Genomic DNA, 17311 nt, shown 5'->3' on the forward strand with positions numbered 1-17311 from the left:
TCAGATTACGTCATCACAAAGTTAAAGTTAAACTTATATCATCACACAAAACATACGTCAATGTGACGTCACTGATCGGAGAAACGCAACCATCCCTGTCCTTTGAAGTACAGAGTAATGTCGTTGCCGCTGTATAATTTGTTATACCGATAAAAAGCGACAAATAAGCTTGGAACTTTGGTTAGTAAAGTCACAGTGACGTATTTTTTGTCTAATGACATATCTTGCCCTGACTCTTGTGGTTACGTAAATGGGGGTTCTTCTAAATTCAGAATCATTCGGTATCCTTAGCATAAGCCGCTTTTCCGGAATCCAAACAAAGGCCTTTTTTTCGACCGTAAAACGAGGTGAACCACATTACACACAAAGAATTTTACGTTTCAGTGCGCACAAACTTGCAACGCACAAACTTGGCAACGAACTTCGAGGGCATCTGCTAGTACAGCAACCGGTGGTACAAGAGAAAAAGAAGAGTTGTTTTGACAATCGTTTAGTATTGATTCATGCAGCAATATGTGTCGATGGTTATACAGCCCAATTCTGTTTTTCTTTGGTGTATTTAAATATACCCACCTTCGCGGCTATTATACTATAAAAATATTGCAGAGCACTGGATTAGATCACATTTATACGAATTTCATGCTAATAAAAATATGCAATAATACGTTAACAGGTACATCTTATGTCAGTGGTATAGTGTAAACGAAACTTAAAGTACTATTGCTTCGCAATTGTGACACTGATATGCAATCGCAGTTATTGTCAAAGTCAAGTTACAATCCTGGACGCTTTTACAGTCATCGTGAAAGTTTACCTTTCCTACCGGTTCCACAACTTGACAAGACTTTAAACAAGTATTTAAAAACCATTAAACCATTGGTAAGTGATGTAGAATTTCAAAAAACAAAAAGTTTGGTGGAAGAGTTTGGCAAATCCAATGGACTTGCAGAAAGGCTTCAAAAAATTCTGCTTGAGCGTGCTAATGCAAAAGAAAACTGGTTGTCTGATTGGTGGCTTGAACAGGCGTATCTTCTTTCAAGAGCTTCGGTGGTTGTGCATTGCAGTCCATCTGCAATATTTCCCCGATACAATTTTCAAGGAACTTCTGGCCAAATTCACCAAGCAGCGAAGGTCATTTCTGCCATAATTGCTTATAAAGTGGACATTGACAATGAAGCTCTACCTGTGGAGAAGTTGGGAGGTAAACCTCTTTGTATGGATCAGTATTATAAAGTGCTATCATCATGTAGAATACCACAGCTCGTAAAAGATGATGTAAGGTCATTTGCGGAAACACTTCCCAGACACATTTCTGTGGTGTACAAAAATAATTTCTTCGAATTGATGGTTTATCATGATGATGGTACTCCTCTGACTATAGATGAGCTTGAAAGTCAATTGCATAAAATAACACGGTTGTGTAAATATAATGGCCCTGCTGTTGGAATCCTTTCGTCGTTTGATAGGGATAGATGGGCGAAAGCCTACATCAAACTATCGAGGGACAGTTCAAACCAATCATCAGTTAATTCAATTCAGCAGTCCATTTTCACACTGTGTCTTGATCAATCTAATTCAACATCCAATAAAAACTGGAGAAGTGAGTTTGCTTTGAATTGTCTACATGGTGGAGGAAGCCATCTAAACACTGGCAACCGATGGTTTGACAAAACTATCCAAATGGTTGTAGATGAAGATGGTGGAGTTGGGTTGGTCTGTGAGCATTCAGTAGGAGATGGTGCTCCTATTGCAGCACTTTCAGATCATATTTGCCTTAACCTTGCGAATCAATCCTTTAAATCCCGTCAGAACAGGTCTGGTGAAACAAAAGAGTTGCTCCCACCTAAATCTCTTCCTTTCAATGTAACTGATGATCTATTGACACAAATAAAGGAGGCTTCAATATTTATTGATAAATTGGCATCAAGCATTAAATTGCAGGTGGTTGACTTCAAAGAATTTGGCAAAGAATTTATTAGGACACAAAAAATTAGCTCTGATTCATTCGTTCAAATTGGATTACAGCTTGCATATTGGAGGTTGCATCATAAGCAACCTGCAACTTATGAAAGTGCATCTTTGCGTCAGTTTCGACTTGGTCGCACTGACAATATTAGGTCTTGTTCCATTGAATCTCAGATGTTTGTGGAAAATGTTGATTCCCAATTTATGCAAGCAACAGAAAAGGCAAAACTTTTAAAAGATGCAATAACTTCTCATCGTCAGTATGTAAATGACGCTATAACAGGCCAAGGAATTGACCGACATTTACTTGGATTAAAGCTTGCAGCCAAAGAAATTGGCCTACCAGTTCCGGAATTTTTTAAGGATCATTCTTACAAGCGTGTAATGCGCTTTAATTTGTCTACAAGCCAATTACCATCTAAAGCAGATCTTGGTATGGCTTTTGGGCCTGCAGTCCTTGATGGGTATGGGATATGCTACAGTCCAAAAAGTAACAAGATTATACTGGCTGTCTCCGCCTTTGACTCCAACTCTGAATATGACCCGGTTGTTTTCTGCAATCATTTGTTTGAAGTGTTTTGTGATATGAGATATATTCTTATAGCTGGATCTGCTAAGCTTTAATTGTAAAAAATAATTTTGCTGACACATTTGTGTTTTAAAATTTCTTTTTGCAATAAACATTTGACAATGACTGCACAACTTACTTGGAGAATCCACCAAAAAGAAGTAGCCATTTAATTAGGTGGGGATGGGACCTACGGTAAGAAATAATTGTTTTGCAAAAAGACCAGTGAGTTGCAGACAGTTGTGCACACTGCTTTGACCTATAGGGCGACGACGGTCTTACTGGTTAAAACAACCAGACAGAGAATATGTTCCACTTTCTGACGTCGATCCTTTTGTTCCCCAGCAGTTTTAAAAATTTAACAAAATCACCACTGCTGTCGTGGAAGTGTCATTTTCCTAAATGGATTTTAGAAAAACAAAATTGGGTAATCAAATGGAGCTAGGAATGTTGAACACACTGTAATTCGCCTTCGGTAGTTCGTGCCAAGTTTGGTACCAAACGGATGGACGTCGGCAAGACGATCGAAATTAAAGAGTGTGCATAAATGTCTGCAGTTCACGTGTTTCCGCCGTTGTACTGTACCTTTCCGGCTCAACAACCAACAATAAATAAATATGTGTTTGCATACTTAGCTATACTGGAAAATGTGTTTTTTTGTGATCGTAAAAAATGGCATTTCAACTTTATATCTGTTTGAAACAAAATCCCAATTATAGGCATATCATGACGAAAAAAGAAAAACCTCGTCTCCATATAAATGCAATAACTTTCATCATTAAATTTCAAAAAATATCCTTGGTGTCTTGCGACCCAAATAATAGCATAATAAGCGGTTGCAAAGTCTTTGTGTGACAACATAAGGCAAGCAATGAGAGTAAGAAAAACAAACAGGCACTTGACAATGGCTGACCAGGCGGTGTGCATTAAAAACTAAAGAAAAGTGCGTCGTTACATTTACATTATTCGCCAGTCGCCACCCGAAACGGACAGTCTGGCGAACCAATTCTGGGCAGCCACGCACTATTTGTAAACCCCTGCTATAGCATACTAATTACTAATAAATTAATATACGACAATAGTACTGTATATTGTCATTTGCATCCAGAATCAGTACGAGTGAAGTTTAGAACGAAATAGAAATCATACTCAAAAAAGATAGAAGCTGACAAACGAGACAGCTTTGTTGACACTGTCTAGAAAGTTGTCGGAAATTTTTTTACCAGGGAAGGATTGAGTGTTAGGTTGGTTGTGTAAAACACATCCCAGAGTCATGTATATTGTACATGAATGTTGTTAAATCACTACTTTGAAATTCTTGTTGCCAATAGTTAACGATAAAAGTGAAAAAGTGTTGGAACAAAATACAGTAGGTTGGTTGTGATTTGTAAATCTTGGGGTTAAACTAGTCTTATTTAGTTACTCTTATGTTTATACAATACGGCTTAAGCTTGAAAAAACTAATGTGCTGTGTAAAATGTTGTATTAAAGAACAGATTATTAAATTACAGTATGCCTGGCAGCAACAGAAACATTGTATATTTGTCAAAAATAGGTGCTTGGCCATTCCTATGTTTTTTTTTTATAATTAGTGTAACAGGAGCTTATATGATGTTACACTCTCTTAGACAAGTGCAGTTCATGGTTCAGATTTTGTGTCATCAATAAGTCTGAAGTCACAATGTTGCAGGTAAAAATTAGATTAAATTACATTGGTTTAAATAGAAGTTCTTTAACAAAACGTGTAGCTCAGCAGTAAATCCTTTTTGGGAAAAAAGGTTTATTTGGGAAAAGGCATAATTTGTCAAAGAATGTGAGTACCAAGCACCAAAAACAATAATGTATTTATAAGCGAAGTGAAGCATCAGTAATTGACAGTAACTAGTCCATCTGGTAGCTACTTGGCTTTGGTGTGCGTTTGTACTGTTGTGATAAGGTCTTGATCATATGGAAAATGGCAGCAGATGGACAGTTTATCTGTTATGTTTTTTTTTGTGATCAACTAAGTACCTTTTGCAGAACTTTCTAAACTGACCTAAACAACTAGGAGAACACATAATTAATATTTAGGTTGGTGTCTTTGGATTGATTTTTTATACTATAATGGACAGCAAAAGCGCCAACCAAATCCAAGTAACTGCCAGAAGTGCTAGTTGCTGTTAATTCCAGGCATAATTCTTCAGCTAAAACTTGTTTTTGGTGCCTGGCAGTTATGTTCCCCTACAATTTCTACTTTAAATTGTGCTGCATGCATTTTATTGAAAAACTACTATTCAAACCAAAGCAGTTTCAATCAATTTGTACCTGCAGCATTGTGAAGTCAAGTCCATTAAAGTTGAAACCATAAATAAAGGTGTCTGACATTTTGTGGAACAATTTCGTTGTTTTAATTTTGTCCAAAACATTTTCTCTTTTCAGTGTGAGCAGTAAAACCTGTTTATAAAGTCTATAAATTAACTACAAACTGTTTTTTATTAACTGGTTATGAAATGACGAAACTTCACAGCATAATATTATTCAGTGTGATTTTGTTACTAGTATGTGCTCATTGCACTCTTGGTAAGTAAACTTGTTAAAAGTATATAGTGACAAATACATTTGCTAAAGTGTGACAAAACTAAGTATTGTTATTATTTACAACACCTTTTTAATTTCTAGGTATTTCATGTAATTGTGGTGGGAATTTGCCAAATGACAAATGCAATGGGTCACATGTATGCACTGTTCCAAATTCAGTTTGTTACATTAACATACAAAAACTGGAGAAAAAAGATAAGGTACCACACTATGTCATACAAACTACTTTTAGCAATGCTATGGAAACAACTATCTGTGATTCCATGCATTTTTTATTTTATAATGCATTTAAATCTTGCCTAAAGTTGGTGCCAAAAAACTTTTGGCATGTTTGTTAAATGGACTTTTAAATCAAGTGTAAACTTCCTTGGAAATCCAAAATGAGTACATTTCAATTATAATATTATATATGTATATATTGAATCTAAATTTGTTCCAAAAGTATTTTTAAGCAAATATTATTGCATTTGTTAATTTTGCGTAACTTTTATTCTGGTTTTTGCAGGTCGTAATTCAGTGGGGTTGCCTACAGGGCAATGATCTTTTCCCCCTAGGTCATCCATTCATATGCTCATCTGTACGCAACACACTTATACAAACTAAATGCTGTTATGAAGATTATTGCAACAACCCTGAAGAACCACCCACATTTAGTCCGATTACTGATTCTACACCAAATGAAGGTGTGTAATGGGGACTGTAGAGCATGGTTCCCAAACTTTCTTGCTTGCAACCCCTATCATTTAGTTTTTACATAACCTTTGGTGATCGATAGTCGTCTAATTTATGATATTTTGTTGTCAATATAACTGAAATGAAAAAAAACTTCTATAAATCGGGAACATACAAAAATGTAAAGTAGGTTTATTTCTGTTAACTGCCTATGTACTGGCTCAGTATACATGTTAAGGTGCAGATTTTGTGAAATAGTAGTACAAATAAATGTGTATTTTTTCAGAAATTGATACTTCATGCATTATGTCTTCCATTACCAAATTTATGTTTTTTGTAAGACTTGTTACAAGGACTATGTTATGTAAAGATGCTTTGTAGTTCCTGGCCCTTATTCAGAAATAGGTCAAATGTGTCTCACACACATCAAATCCAGCTGGAGAAAGAAAATGATTTTGCATTGTCCATAGAGAAAGAAATGGGTCGCCAGCTTTGGGTCAGTAGGTTAACACCGTGGCTATTGTAACGCACGCTTCGCCACCAAACAGCCAATATCCTTGATAAGTCCTGCGATCCGCATGCAAACCGGTAACTTTCGTTAGTGCCGATCGATGGGTTTGCCACAATGCCAAATGACTGCTTTTAATTTGGCGTGCAGTGACGTAAAAGCTGTCTCTATTGTTCTGTTTTTCCAGACAGCGCGACACACATGTTAGATACGCTGTCTCCCTTGCAAACTTGTGGTGACAGTTTCTCACGCTGGAATAATGGGCGTAGTTATTATAACCATTTCAGTGGACTAACAAATGCTGTTCGTTTGTCTGCCGTGTTGCCATTTACCAAATTTTATGTTTTTAGAAGGACGTCCGTTGACTGTCTTGGAACTCACCATAATACTTACAAGTAGGTACTTTGCAACGGTAAAAGATTTGTCCAAGCCAGAAATATCTAAAAAAAAGGCAAATTTACTTTAGTAATATCGCACACCCACACAAGTTTCGCCTTGAATGAGCGTTTCACGCAGTGTACACGCCTCACTAAACCTTCTACAACCCCACGCCACCTTACTTTTTTTCATTGTTTTCCTTTTTGATACTTTATCTGTGTTGAAATTCGGCGGTTAAAGTTAACTAAACAGAAGTTTCAAAAAGCTTTAAAGCGGAATTAGGTATGTGTTGCGTAATCCATCTACTAATAACCACCAAAACTTGCGGTACAGCCGATTCTATCAAAAACCTTATGCAATTTTTTTTGCCCATTGGTAATTTTCCGAAATGCCAATTAATCAGAGTTTTGTGCCAGCGAAGCCGGCGAAAATATCTAGGCAAAATCGTGTTGCTGTATAGTTTGGTCTGTCACGTTATGGCATATTTGTATGCAGTCTGTTTGGCTTCCGCATTACGTTATATGACATTCTACCAGCACACCACAAAGCTGTTTCGACGGAAAGCCTGTGTGTTTGCAGGAAGACCTAATACGTTATAAAAATCGTGCAAATACGCATTTGTGTTCTGTGCCGTATACGTTTTCAACCTTTTCACTAATTCCTAATATTTGTCCTCGCCTACAGGACGTGTGATTTCTACCAACTAATTTTGCATAAAGAAACAAAGCCATAAAATAAATTTGTACTTATAGGCAGCATTGGCTGTGCTTTGCTTCTCATTCTGGCAGTGGGAATAGTTTGTTTCAAGCAGAGAAGAATTCCTGGAAAAAGTTTGGTCAATGATTCATCAACTGGGAGTATTCCGCAAGCAATTATTGGTACGTCACATATACGTGATAGGTGGTCATGGATCCTCTTTCATATCCCATTTCAAATGTAAATTTGACAGAAAATGGTACTTGTTTTGTAACAATGCAATATGTTTGGTAACAATGCCACGTTTTCGGTAACAGTGCTCCATGTTTGGAAACAATGGTTAGTTTTAGGTATAACGTGCTTGTTCACTGAACGTTAAAGCAAGTGGTGACAGGTTTTTGCATATATTTTGTATACAAATTGGGGGTTCCCAAACGATGATGCCATCAAGTTTTCAACACTACGTAACCGTTCAGTCAAATGCTGTTGTTTAAAAGTGACTCGAAATAGGCTACAAATTTCTCCCCAACTAATTGTTTGCGGTTTGAAATTAAACGACTTATACTGGCACCAAAGTCTTCGAGCTACTTTTGCCACCAGCATCTACGGCAAAAAAAATGACAACTGTGTGTTAACAGGAAAATCGTTGGCGTCCAATCTTCGAAAAAAAATGATCGATGTGAATGTTGCAAGATTGGCGTGACCGATATGTCAGGCTTTATTAGGTTATCATAGCAATTCAATTTATGGACATTTGCAGATAACAATAGCGTTTGTCTGTTCGTGGTACTGCATACCGGTAACTTAACATTTATTGACGCCGCCCGTGTCGAACAGTGACGTCGCGTGTCGATGGCGAAAAAGGCATAAATCGACACCCTGCATGTATGTAGTCTTTGTGCAAGGTACAATGCAAAGTCTCTTGTGTTATCTTGTATTGATAAAGCAGTGCATTTCTGGTTGCACATATCTGATACCAATGGGCCCTTCTCTCACCTCAACATGCTAACTGATAACGAATGTTTTTGCAGTGAACATCTGATGCCTGTATTGCCTGTCAAGCAGCATGTGGTCCATAATACCTTCCCTAAATAATTTAATCTCTCCCATATTCCTATTTTTCTGTGTTGTACATTTTGTTTGGGTAAAACATGGCATAGAAGGTGATGCTCCCCTATAAATATATGATTTTACAATACTCATCACTTTTTTGTAGTGTCAGGATATCCGATCTGATTATACCAGGCATAGCTTCGGGCGGAAACTTTCGCATGTCACTGTTTTATGCCATCTGCCTATTCAAAGATTTTAACCAACTTACAAATTTGTCCATGTACATACAGTTATAACCATTAGACTGCAAACTGCAGCCCCTAAACTAATATTACCCTTGTAATGCAGTCAAAGCTACCAATATTAAAAACAAACCACAGTTACATTTTTGCGCAAAGTTTAGAGATATAGTTTTGCGGAAGAAACTAAGATGTTGCGGTCAATTGGAAATTGTTTTCACTTCTTAAAATTTATTTCATATCATGGGCTACATTTTTTTTATTTCAGCATTTTATCCATTCTACTGTATTGGTGTATTTTTAAAAAAGTAGTTTTTGACAAACATACAAAGGGTTGTACATTGTTGTATTGAAAGTTTAAAACTGCAATTGTTTTTTCACAGATGAACGCATGCCAGACCTTGATAATTCTACTAGCGGATCTGGTCAAGGCCTGCCTCTACTGGTTCATCGCACACTTGCAAGACAAGTTGTTTTACAGGAAGTCATTGGAAAAGGAAGGTAATTGCCATTTGATATCAAATTGCAAATAATTTTGTTGTTATGATAATATTTGATCCAAACTTTTGTTAAATAATATATTTGTTTCCTACTATATTATATTAAAAAAATGTTTGTGACCAGACAGCTATTGTTTGAAATATAAGTTATAGCAACACTGGAAAATTGGTGTCAAAAGTGAGTGTTATGGGAATTTGTATCTTTAAGGTATGGTGAAGTGTTCCGAGGAATTTGGAGAGGTGAAGATGTGGCTGTCAAAAAGTTTGTGACAAGAGATGAACGCTCATGGTTTAGAGAAGCTGAAATCTATCAAACTAATATGCTTCGACATGAACACATCCTTGGTTTCATTGCTGCAGACAATAAAGGTGCAATGTTTACAAATTTATAACATGTCTCATCATGCACTAAGCTTTTACTTGACACTGCTACTCAAAACAAACTTGGTCTTGAGTCAATATATTTCTTTGTGGCATTGCTTAAAAAATATAAATATTGGCCATATATACTTTAGTTTTTGTAGCATTTCATATAATATAATAAATATTTCATCATATGATTTGCGAAATTTAATGATTTTCAGATGTTGGTACCTGGACTGAATTATGGTTGGTCACCGAGTACCACAGTAATGGATCACTATTTGATTACCTTGGTGAAACCACTGTTGACATACCGACAATGTTCAAACTTGCGTGGTCCATTGCAAGCGGTTTAGCACATCTACATATGGAGATCGTAGGAACACTAGGTGAATAAAAACAAAAAGGACTAGCCAGACATGTTTTTTTTTTGCAAGAGAAGTGAAGTTTATTTATAGTATAAAGTTCGTATCATTTAACAATGCCAAATTGGAAAAATTCACTAATGTTTAAATTTTAGGCAAACCACCTATTGCTCATCGTGACCTGAAATCCAAGAATATTTTGGTGAAGAAAAACACAGAATGTGCAATTGCTGACCTTGGCCTTGCTGTCAGACACGATTCAACCAATGACACTATTGACATACCTTCAAATGATCGTGTCGGTACCAAACGGTAAAACAATTTCTAAGATGCTGTCTCATTATTTTATGACTTTAGGATGTTAAAATGGTAATATGTTACTTCGGCAGATATATGGCACCAGAGGTACTGGATGACAGTCTAAATGTTCAACACTTTGATGCATTTAAGAGGGCAGACATATATTCTCTTGGCTTGGTATTTTGGGAAATACTTCGCAGATGCAAAATTGGGGGTGAGAATGGGAACAACAATAATTTGACCAGCAATTTTACCTCGTAATGTCAATTGGTTTGAACAACACTTGTGTTGTAGATAGCACGTTAATCTGAAATATTTAGATATATTTTGACAATAGCATCACTGTAAATTATAAACCCCAATCATGCTTAGCACATCTAGAAAAGCTAAAATATTTTTACAGCTACAGGCAATTTTTGTAAATTGCAATTATTTTTTTGCAATTCCAGGAAATAACTATGAATATCAGCTGCCATATTTTGATGTTGTACCGGATGACCCTACAATTGATGACATGAAAGCTGTGGTTTGTAAACAACATCTCAGACCAACCAAAGTAGAATCTTGGAACAAATATGATGTAAGATCACCTTTCACTTTGTTATACATGATGGAAAAATTGTTTCCAGTTTGTTTGGATTGTGTTTATGTACCAAACTACTAGATTTGATATTATCAAAGCTGTTCATTCATTTTCATTTCTCAAACTCTAGTGACTAACCACACATCCTTACAGAGCACCAAGGGCATGTGGAGTCTCATGCAGGAATGTTGGTATGAGAATGCCTGTGCTCGTTTGACCGCCCTCCGTGTTAAGAAATCAATAGCTCGTCTACAAGAAGAGGAGGGAGTAAAAGTTTAATGAACTTCATATCAAGTTTTGCGGAAATAATGTTTTTGCTGTTTTAATCAAAAGTTTTTGACAATCAAAAAGATATAAAAACAAAAGTACATTTAGTACCTTACAATTGTGGTCTTTGGTACAAATTAATCTGATCTAAAAAATACAAGTTACCTCAAATAATTACTGCCACCTTACATCTCAGATACATGTTGCATCCAGCGCAAATCAATACATTTCTATGAAAAAGACTGTTTTGAAATAATTTGGAAAGAATATGTGCCACAGTCCTGACCTTTTATTTTTTTCTGTTTTTATCAAATGTTTTTTCATTATTGCCTTTTCACAAAACAACTTTCTTTCATAATTGTTACCATTATGTTTCTTGTGTCCCTCGCACATCACACTTTTTTATAGAATTGGATTTTACTTGTGACAATTGTTGGCATTGTCACCATAAAGTTCAATGTTTTGCCTTGTTCAGCATCTACTACATACCTGATTCCCTAATATGTACAGATAAAGTTTCCACAGCGTACGCAATGGTTTGAAAGCCCCTTTTTTGTATTCGCCCAGAAAACACAAGGCCTCACACTGTTGCAAGATTTATTGATGTAAATCAGCATTATGTGAGAAGGTTGCCCAAATATTCATACTTCATATATGGCACTAGACTCAAAGGAAGTGTATTTCTTGTTTTTATTTTCAGGAAACTCAATCTAATGACATGCTCTTGTGTACAATGTATTTGACAAAAACCCAAAGCAAAATATATCTTCTATTTTGTGTATAATTGTTGTAAACAAATTTTCTGCTTGCTTGTTTGTAAATAAACCTTTATTGCGCAAAATGTGTTGCACATGAAAAGCTGAATAGTTCAAGTTTTAAATTTCTTTACTTTGAACTTTCCGGAGCTTTTTGGCCTGTTTAACTGGTTTGTAATTGCCTTTATTGGATCCACTTCTCTGGGAAGATGAACATACCGCACTGATGAAGCCTTTAAAAAGCAAACAATTTGTCACCAATGGAAGCCACCACAACATTGACAATCCTATTTCACCGAATAATCTTTGCCGATAACATAGTATGAACTTATGAGAAAGTACAAAATATCTTACAACAATTAGTGATCAAAACTACCTTTACAAAAGTTTGTTTTAATTTGACTGCAGGTGCTGTAAGTGGGAAAATAGTGGCATGGGACAGCCACATATTACCAAAGCCATCTGCCTCATCCAGTTTTCCACAAATCATTGATTCATTGACAGTTTCGACTTCAACAGTTTTGTTTTTCATGGCAATCAAAAGAACAGATAGAGTGTTGTGAGCCAAAAACTTTTCCTTTCCACTTGTTGCCATACTTTATTGTGTTAATGTAGGTTTGAATACTGAGTTGTAGTTTCAGGGGTTATGGGTTGTGGTTCAAACCCAATTCTTTGCTGTACTTCAGCTTGTCGAGCAGCAGTATCACTTACACCCTTGATTGAGTTCAGTATTGTGAATGTCTCATTTGCCGACTTTGTTGAACTCAGTTGTTGTGCTTCTGTGTTCTTATCTTGTTGTTCTTTCTAAAAGTAAAATGTCAACTTGGATTATACAATAGGTACTTTAGTTTATCAACAAAGTGTGCCCCCACTACAAAGTATTTGCACTATTGCTTTCTATAGTAAAATTGAGCTATTTACTTTCTTTGTACAAAGTGGTATTGTTTTACATAAGCTAAGCAAACACGAGGTGCACATTTTATTCTTCAAATGACAAAATTAACTTACACAGTGTTCAAGATACTCAGGCAAATCTTCAACTTGCAGTTTGATTTTTGATGGTTTTCTTCGTAGCATATCCGCGTTTCCCGAACAAAACAGTAATTAGCACAAACGTCCAAAAATAGGGACTAAATACAACATACAACTCTGAACTAAATATTAAGGGCAAATCCAACCGCGTAAAACTGTTCAAGCAATCATTTGAAAAAAAGTGATTGTTATTTTTCGGCCCATTCGAAGGGTATTACCCTACTTCGAAAAATATTTTTTGTCTGTGCATAGTAAAATCAATATTCACAGGCAACTAACATACTGTGGTTTATTCATATGTTTGGACTAGTACCCATTTAAGACATTATTAGCTGAAGAATGTACTGAAGGACATTGACTAATATCTCAACAGTAAATTTATAAAGGCGCAACAATAATATAGTTATTTCCATTACTATTATGATGTGATAATTATTGATCCTATTTCCGTGTGAGTAGACATGTATGACAATATCACGTTGTGCCTCTCTTTATTTGACAGTGGTGTAAAAGCAAACACGTATAAATCAATTTTATTTTTGTTTATTTGTTGGTCCCTAACAAATACTAAAGGTTCAAAGTGACAGGAAGCACTGAATCAGCTCGATCAAAAATATAACTACAGAAACTCTGATTGTACAACCGTACAACGTATCTTAATTGGTTACAACCAAGGTTGCCATATCGAAAAAAGGTCCTGTTTTGGACTAAAGCTTTCTTAGTTTTTAATTCTATACCATTAATAATAATAATAATTTTATTTTTCGCGTTGTGATAGCAGTCTAATTACGCGGTAAACATGTGCAGTGAACTTAAAACCGATTATCAGTGATAATGCGATACTGACAGTTTTAGACAAACCGGTGTAACTAAAAAACAGTTTGCATACGAATTATCGCTGTCGCCCACCCAAATAAAAAAGGTTCATCATCCTGACAAAATCGGACAAAGTTTCTGAAATATCTGAAATATCTAAAAATATATCAAAATTTAGCATCAAAATTCATCGTGCTTATATTTTATCCAGACTAATTGTGACCCTGGCTCCTATGGATAACATTCGAATAATTTATATCGTTTCTGTGCGACTCGGTCACAAATGTCTCAAGGACCCACATGGACATGACCCGGAGGTTTGATACAAAATTCTTTATTAGTGCTATGATTTGCCATCTGTCGATTTCTGGGGATCAGACACGGGTCGCGTTTTACTGCGGAAATACCGACATGTGCGTGTTTCGCGCTAAATCTCGGCGTTTTTGCAGGACATGTTGCACTGATGAAGGTGCCTGAATTAAGTAAATCAAACATGAAAACGTCGTATTTAATCCACGAAATCCGAAATTGAAGTCTGACACAAGTTTGCATAATATAAAACTTTATATGCAAGTTAATAGTTTTTAAATCAGTGCAGCAGAATATAAATTGATTCAATCAATATATGATAGAAACTGTGAATAAGAACTAGCAGATAGCAACGACAAGGAAACGTCAATCATACGCACAATATTTGATTGCAAATGACATTTCTGAAAAAGGTGCAGTTGAATAGTCCTATATACGTCTTCACTTCTGCCTCCTTCGAAGTGAGTACGGAAGATTTGAGTTTCACCGATAGCTGCAAGGGTTCATAGTGATTAGATTTTGTGGGAAAGTGAACACAGCTCGGCAGAGAATTTGGCTGTTTTCACTTTATAAGAAGGTTTTCGAAACTTAAGTGCCAAAGTGACAATTCCTATTAATTTCATCAGCTGGTTTGTCAAAAGTGATGTTTTTGCCAGCTGTTTAATATTTCCATATGTCTATTCTCACTAGTGGTGACAAGCGCAATGTTTCAGCTAGTCTTGTTGCTTTGCCTATTCGTAACATCACAAAGTTTAAAGAGTAGCAATAAGTGGTTTAGTGAAACGTATGAAAATGTCACAAACGACTTCTGTAATTGTACAAAATGGGAACAGCAGATGCCCAACATGAACTACTCAACGCATCAAACCAGCAACTGGTCTTGTATCTACGGCATTGAGACTACAACTACGGAGTGTATAGATCGTCAAACACCAGAATGCAAGAGTTTCAAAGTTACCAAACGGTATTTTCTCCCTAAGAAAAGGTGTATTTGGAAAAATAAGAAGTTTGTGGACAAACCGGACAAATGCTCCAAACAGTGTGGGGGTGGTCTTCGCACTAAATATAATCTGTGTTACTCCATCCAAAACAACACCAGTAATCAAGCGAATTTACAATACTACTGTAGAGTTAAACAAGTGCCTTGCAACACACAATCCTGTGGAGGATATGAATGGTCGTTGACCTGGTCGGAGTGTTCAGTTCCTTGTTTTGACGGAAAGAACCCTGGAAAAGTTGAACTTGTTCGTAAAAACTGCATCAAGTTGGCCTTAAATGGAAGAAGTAAGATGGAAGATGTTGTCGCAGATGACAAGTGTCAGCCTTTTGACAAGCAAACGGCGCGGAACTGCACAGATCTACCGCCTTGTCACCCTTTAATTTCTCAAAACTCTACCATGAAGACTTTATCTTCTGCTTCACTGCTTAATACCACCGGTGCTACTACCAGTGCTAACGCCTATACAAAAGCAAAAAACTTTAGCTCAACGTTTCAAACAACGGAATGGGCAACAGAAGCATTAACAAAACAACCGACACCACCAGAGACTGGCTTGCATCCGCAAGACATGGATACCACTAAAGGAGTTTACACGACAAAAACAACCCGTTACACCTTGTTGAATCGAGTAAAGTTTTTGTTGCTTTGTTCACTTGTCACGTTTGTAGTATCTGTGTTCAGTGCATGCGCTGTTTCGTATTGCTGCTTTAACAGCTTGGAGCGAAAAAGGCGTAAACGTGTGCGCCGCGGAAGGAATATGGATATCAGCTCACCCATACCATCAACGCTGGCAATTGGTATGTTTTGATGTATATTAACCGCACATTTTTCCTTGCTCATACAGAAAAAATAGAAAAACCTAATGTCGGTTGAACAAAACAACGCAAGTGGTAAACTTTTAGGAAAAAGTGATTTTTTTCATTGCATGCTTTCAGGGAGAAATTCAACGAACGCTCTACAAGTGCTGAACAATACTATACCAATTAACCAAGCCGCTGATAACAGCAACGAACCTCCACAAGAAGCCACAGGGACAGGAAACCAATTGCCAAAAACATTGGTAAAATATATGCACAAAATATTCTGTACAAGTTTAGGACGTGTTTCTCAAACGCTTTGTTTCGTTTAAGAGCAAGAAGAAGCACAGTCCAAGAAGACCCAATGGTGAAGGCAATCGAAAATTGAATGCACAACAGACGGCCAGCATGCATAACCACACTGGACAAAACTCAATTCGCCGTAAGAACTGCGACGGCGTCTATGACGTATGCTGCTCGAATGAAGATACCGTCACAGGGCGTCATAAGATATCGGCCAAGTTGACTCCACGCAAGGAGACACATGATTCCGTTGCTTCCACTGTTTACTTGACTCCTCACGAACATGGCGCAAATTGTCCACCAGAGTGTGCTGGAGAGCAATTCGACGCCCCATTTCTTCCACCCAGCTATTCAGACATTCAATCTATTTCTGAACTTGGTCTCCCCCCACCTGTTCCTGTTGGCCTTTGTGGCGACCCAGGTAATTGTGTACATATTATCAATCTCGTATATTTTCGTTGTAAAAGAGTTTTTACCAATATCATGAGACTGGAATAATTCCATGTTTAACAAAAAAAAACTTAACCGCTTGGAAAAAGTCGAACAATATTGTTTTTCCTTGCTTATAATTGCTGAAGAAAAAATAGCGTTTTGTTGTAAATTTAATATAGTCATAGTAAAAGAGGTTTTGCTCTGGCAGGTTCCTTTCCGAGTCCCGAATCTCCTTCGGTCGAAATTGATTCCGGTCGTGGACAATACAAAGACATAATGGAGGATCTCACCAAAGTTCTCAGCGAGCTGCAAAACGGCACAGGGAGCAAACAATCCGCTCAACTGTCGCCAGGCGTCAATCAACACCCCAGACAGGGAGACTTGCAGCACATTTATGACGAGGTCTTCGAAGCCGGTGAAACAGCATCGCAAGGTCAAGGCAGCAGGGAAATGAAGGATTACGGAGGTGGTTGCCACGATTCCGCGCAAGGATTTGCCAGTTCGTCGATGCCACACGCTGGAATACAGAGTCTTTACGCCGCCGTTCAGAGGAAGTAATGGATTATAGAAATGCAGCTGTCAGACCTACAAAAAGATTTTATCGTCTGTGCTTGATTCGGGTTACTTAGCCGCTATTACGCGTTTGTTCCGAACACCTTATAATTTCTTTTTTTTCGTTGTCGGTTTACATACAATTAATCATCTTAGTTTACACGGCGCTGATTTTTAAGACACGGCGCTGATTTTACGCTGACTGCGTTTGCCACCGTGCAATTCTCTATTGTTGCTTGTATATATAGCTATCGTTTTTGTAATGAGATGTGAATTCCAAG

The 17311-nt window shown here is 36.9% G+C and overlaps 3 protein-coding genes and 1 pseudogene across 4 annotated transcripts; 3 read left to right on the top strand and 1 right to left on the bottom strand.

Annotated features, from left to right (window-relative positions):
• Nucleotides 1–685: 685 nt before the first annotated feature.
• Nucleotides 686–2589, top strand: LOC145914497 (carnitine O-acetyltransferase pseudogene; annotated as a pseudogene).
• Nucleotides 2590–4955: 2366 nt separating this feature from the next.
• Nucleotides 4956–11856, top strand: LOC145914387 (TGF-beta receptor type-1-like). Its single transcript, XM_083002216.1, has 12 exons — nucleotides 4956–5092; nucleotides 5192–5310; nucleotides 5616–5793; nucleotides 6641–6685; nucleotides 7421–7546; nucleotides 9040–9157; nucleotides 9365–9525; nucleotides 9741–9908; nucleotides 10040–10196; nucleotides 10274–10398; nucleotides 10634–10764; nucleotides 10921–11856. Exons 1-12 carry the CDS (start codon nucleotides 5023–5025, stop codon nucleotides 11044–11046), a joined length of 1524 nt encoding a protein of 507 aa, XP_082858342.1. The 5' UTR covers nucleotides 4956–5022; the 3' UTR covers nucleotides 11047–11856.
• A 46-nt stretch (nucleotides 11857–11902) lies between these two features.
• LOC145914395 (U7 snRNA-associated Sm-like protein LSm10) lies at nucleotides 11903–13011 on the bottom strand. Of its 2 annotated transcripts, XM_083002229.1 has the most exons (3): nucleotides 12798–13011; nucleotides 12243–12593; nucleotides 11905–12022 (listed from the first exon to the last, which is right to left on the bottom strand). In XM_083002229.1, the coding sequence occupies exons 2-3, from the start codon at nucleotides 12382–12384 to the stop codon at nucleotides 11910–11912; spliced, it is 255 nt and encodes an 84-aa protein (XP_082858355.1). In that variant the 5' UTR covers nucleotides 12385–12593; nucleotides 12798–13011; the 3' UTR covers nucleotides 11905–11909. The 2 variants fall into 2 exon arrangements, with proteins under 2 accessions (XP_082858356.1, XP_082858355.1); XM_083002230.1 differs by lacking the exon at nucleotides 12798–13011 and having other exon boundaries at nucleotides 11903–12022; nucleotides 12166–12384.
• A 2672-nt stretch (nucleotides 13012–15683) lies between these two features.
• On the top strand, nucleotides 15684–17051 carry LOC145914394 (uncharacterized). Its single transcript, XM_083002228.1, has 4 exons — nucleotides 15684–15743; nucleotides 15882–16006; nucleotides 16077–16467; nucleotides 16687–17051. Exons 1-4 carry the CDS (start codon nucleotides 15704–15706, stop codon nucleotides 17034–17036), a joined length of 906 nt encoding a protein of 301 aa, XP_082858354.1. The 5' UTR covers nucleotides 15684–15703; the 3' UTR covers nucleotides 17037–17051.
• Nucleotides 17052–17311: the final 260 nt, after the last annotated feature.

The sequence above is a fragment of the Ascidia mentula genome, chromosome 9 (assembly GCF_947561715.1).
Source record: "Ascidia mentula chromosome 9, kaAscMent1.1, whole genome shotgun sequence".
Classification (NCBI taxonomy): Eukaryota; Metazoa; Chordata; class Ascidiacea; order Phlebobranchia; family Ascidiidae; genus Ascidia; species Ascidia mentula.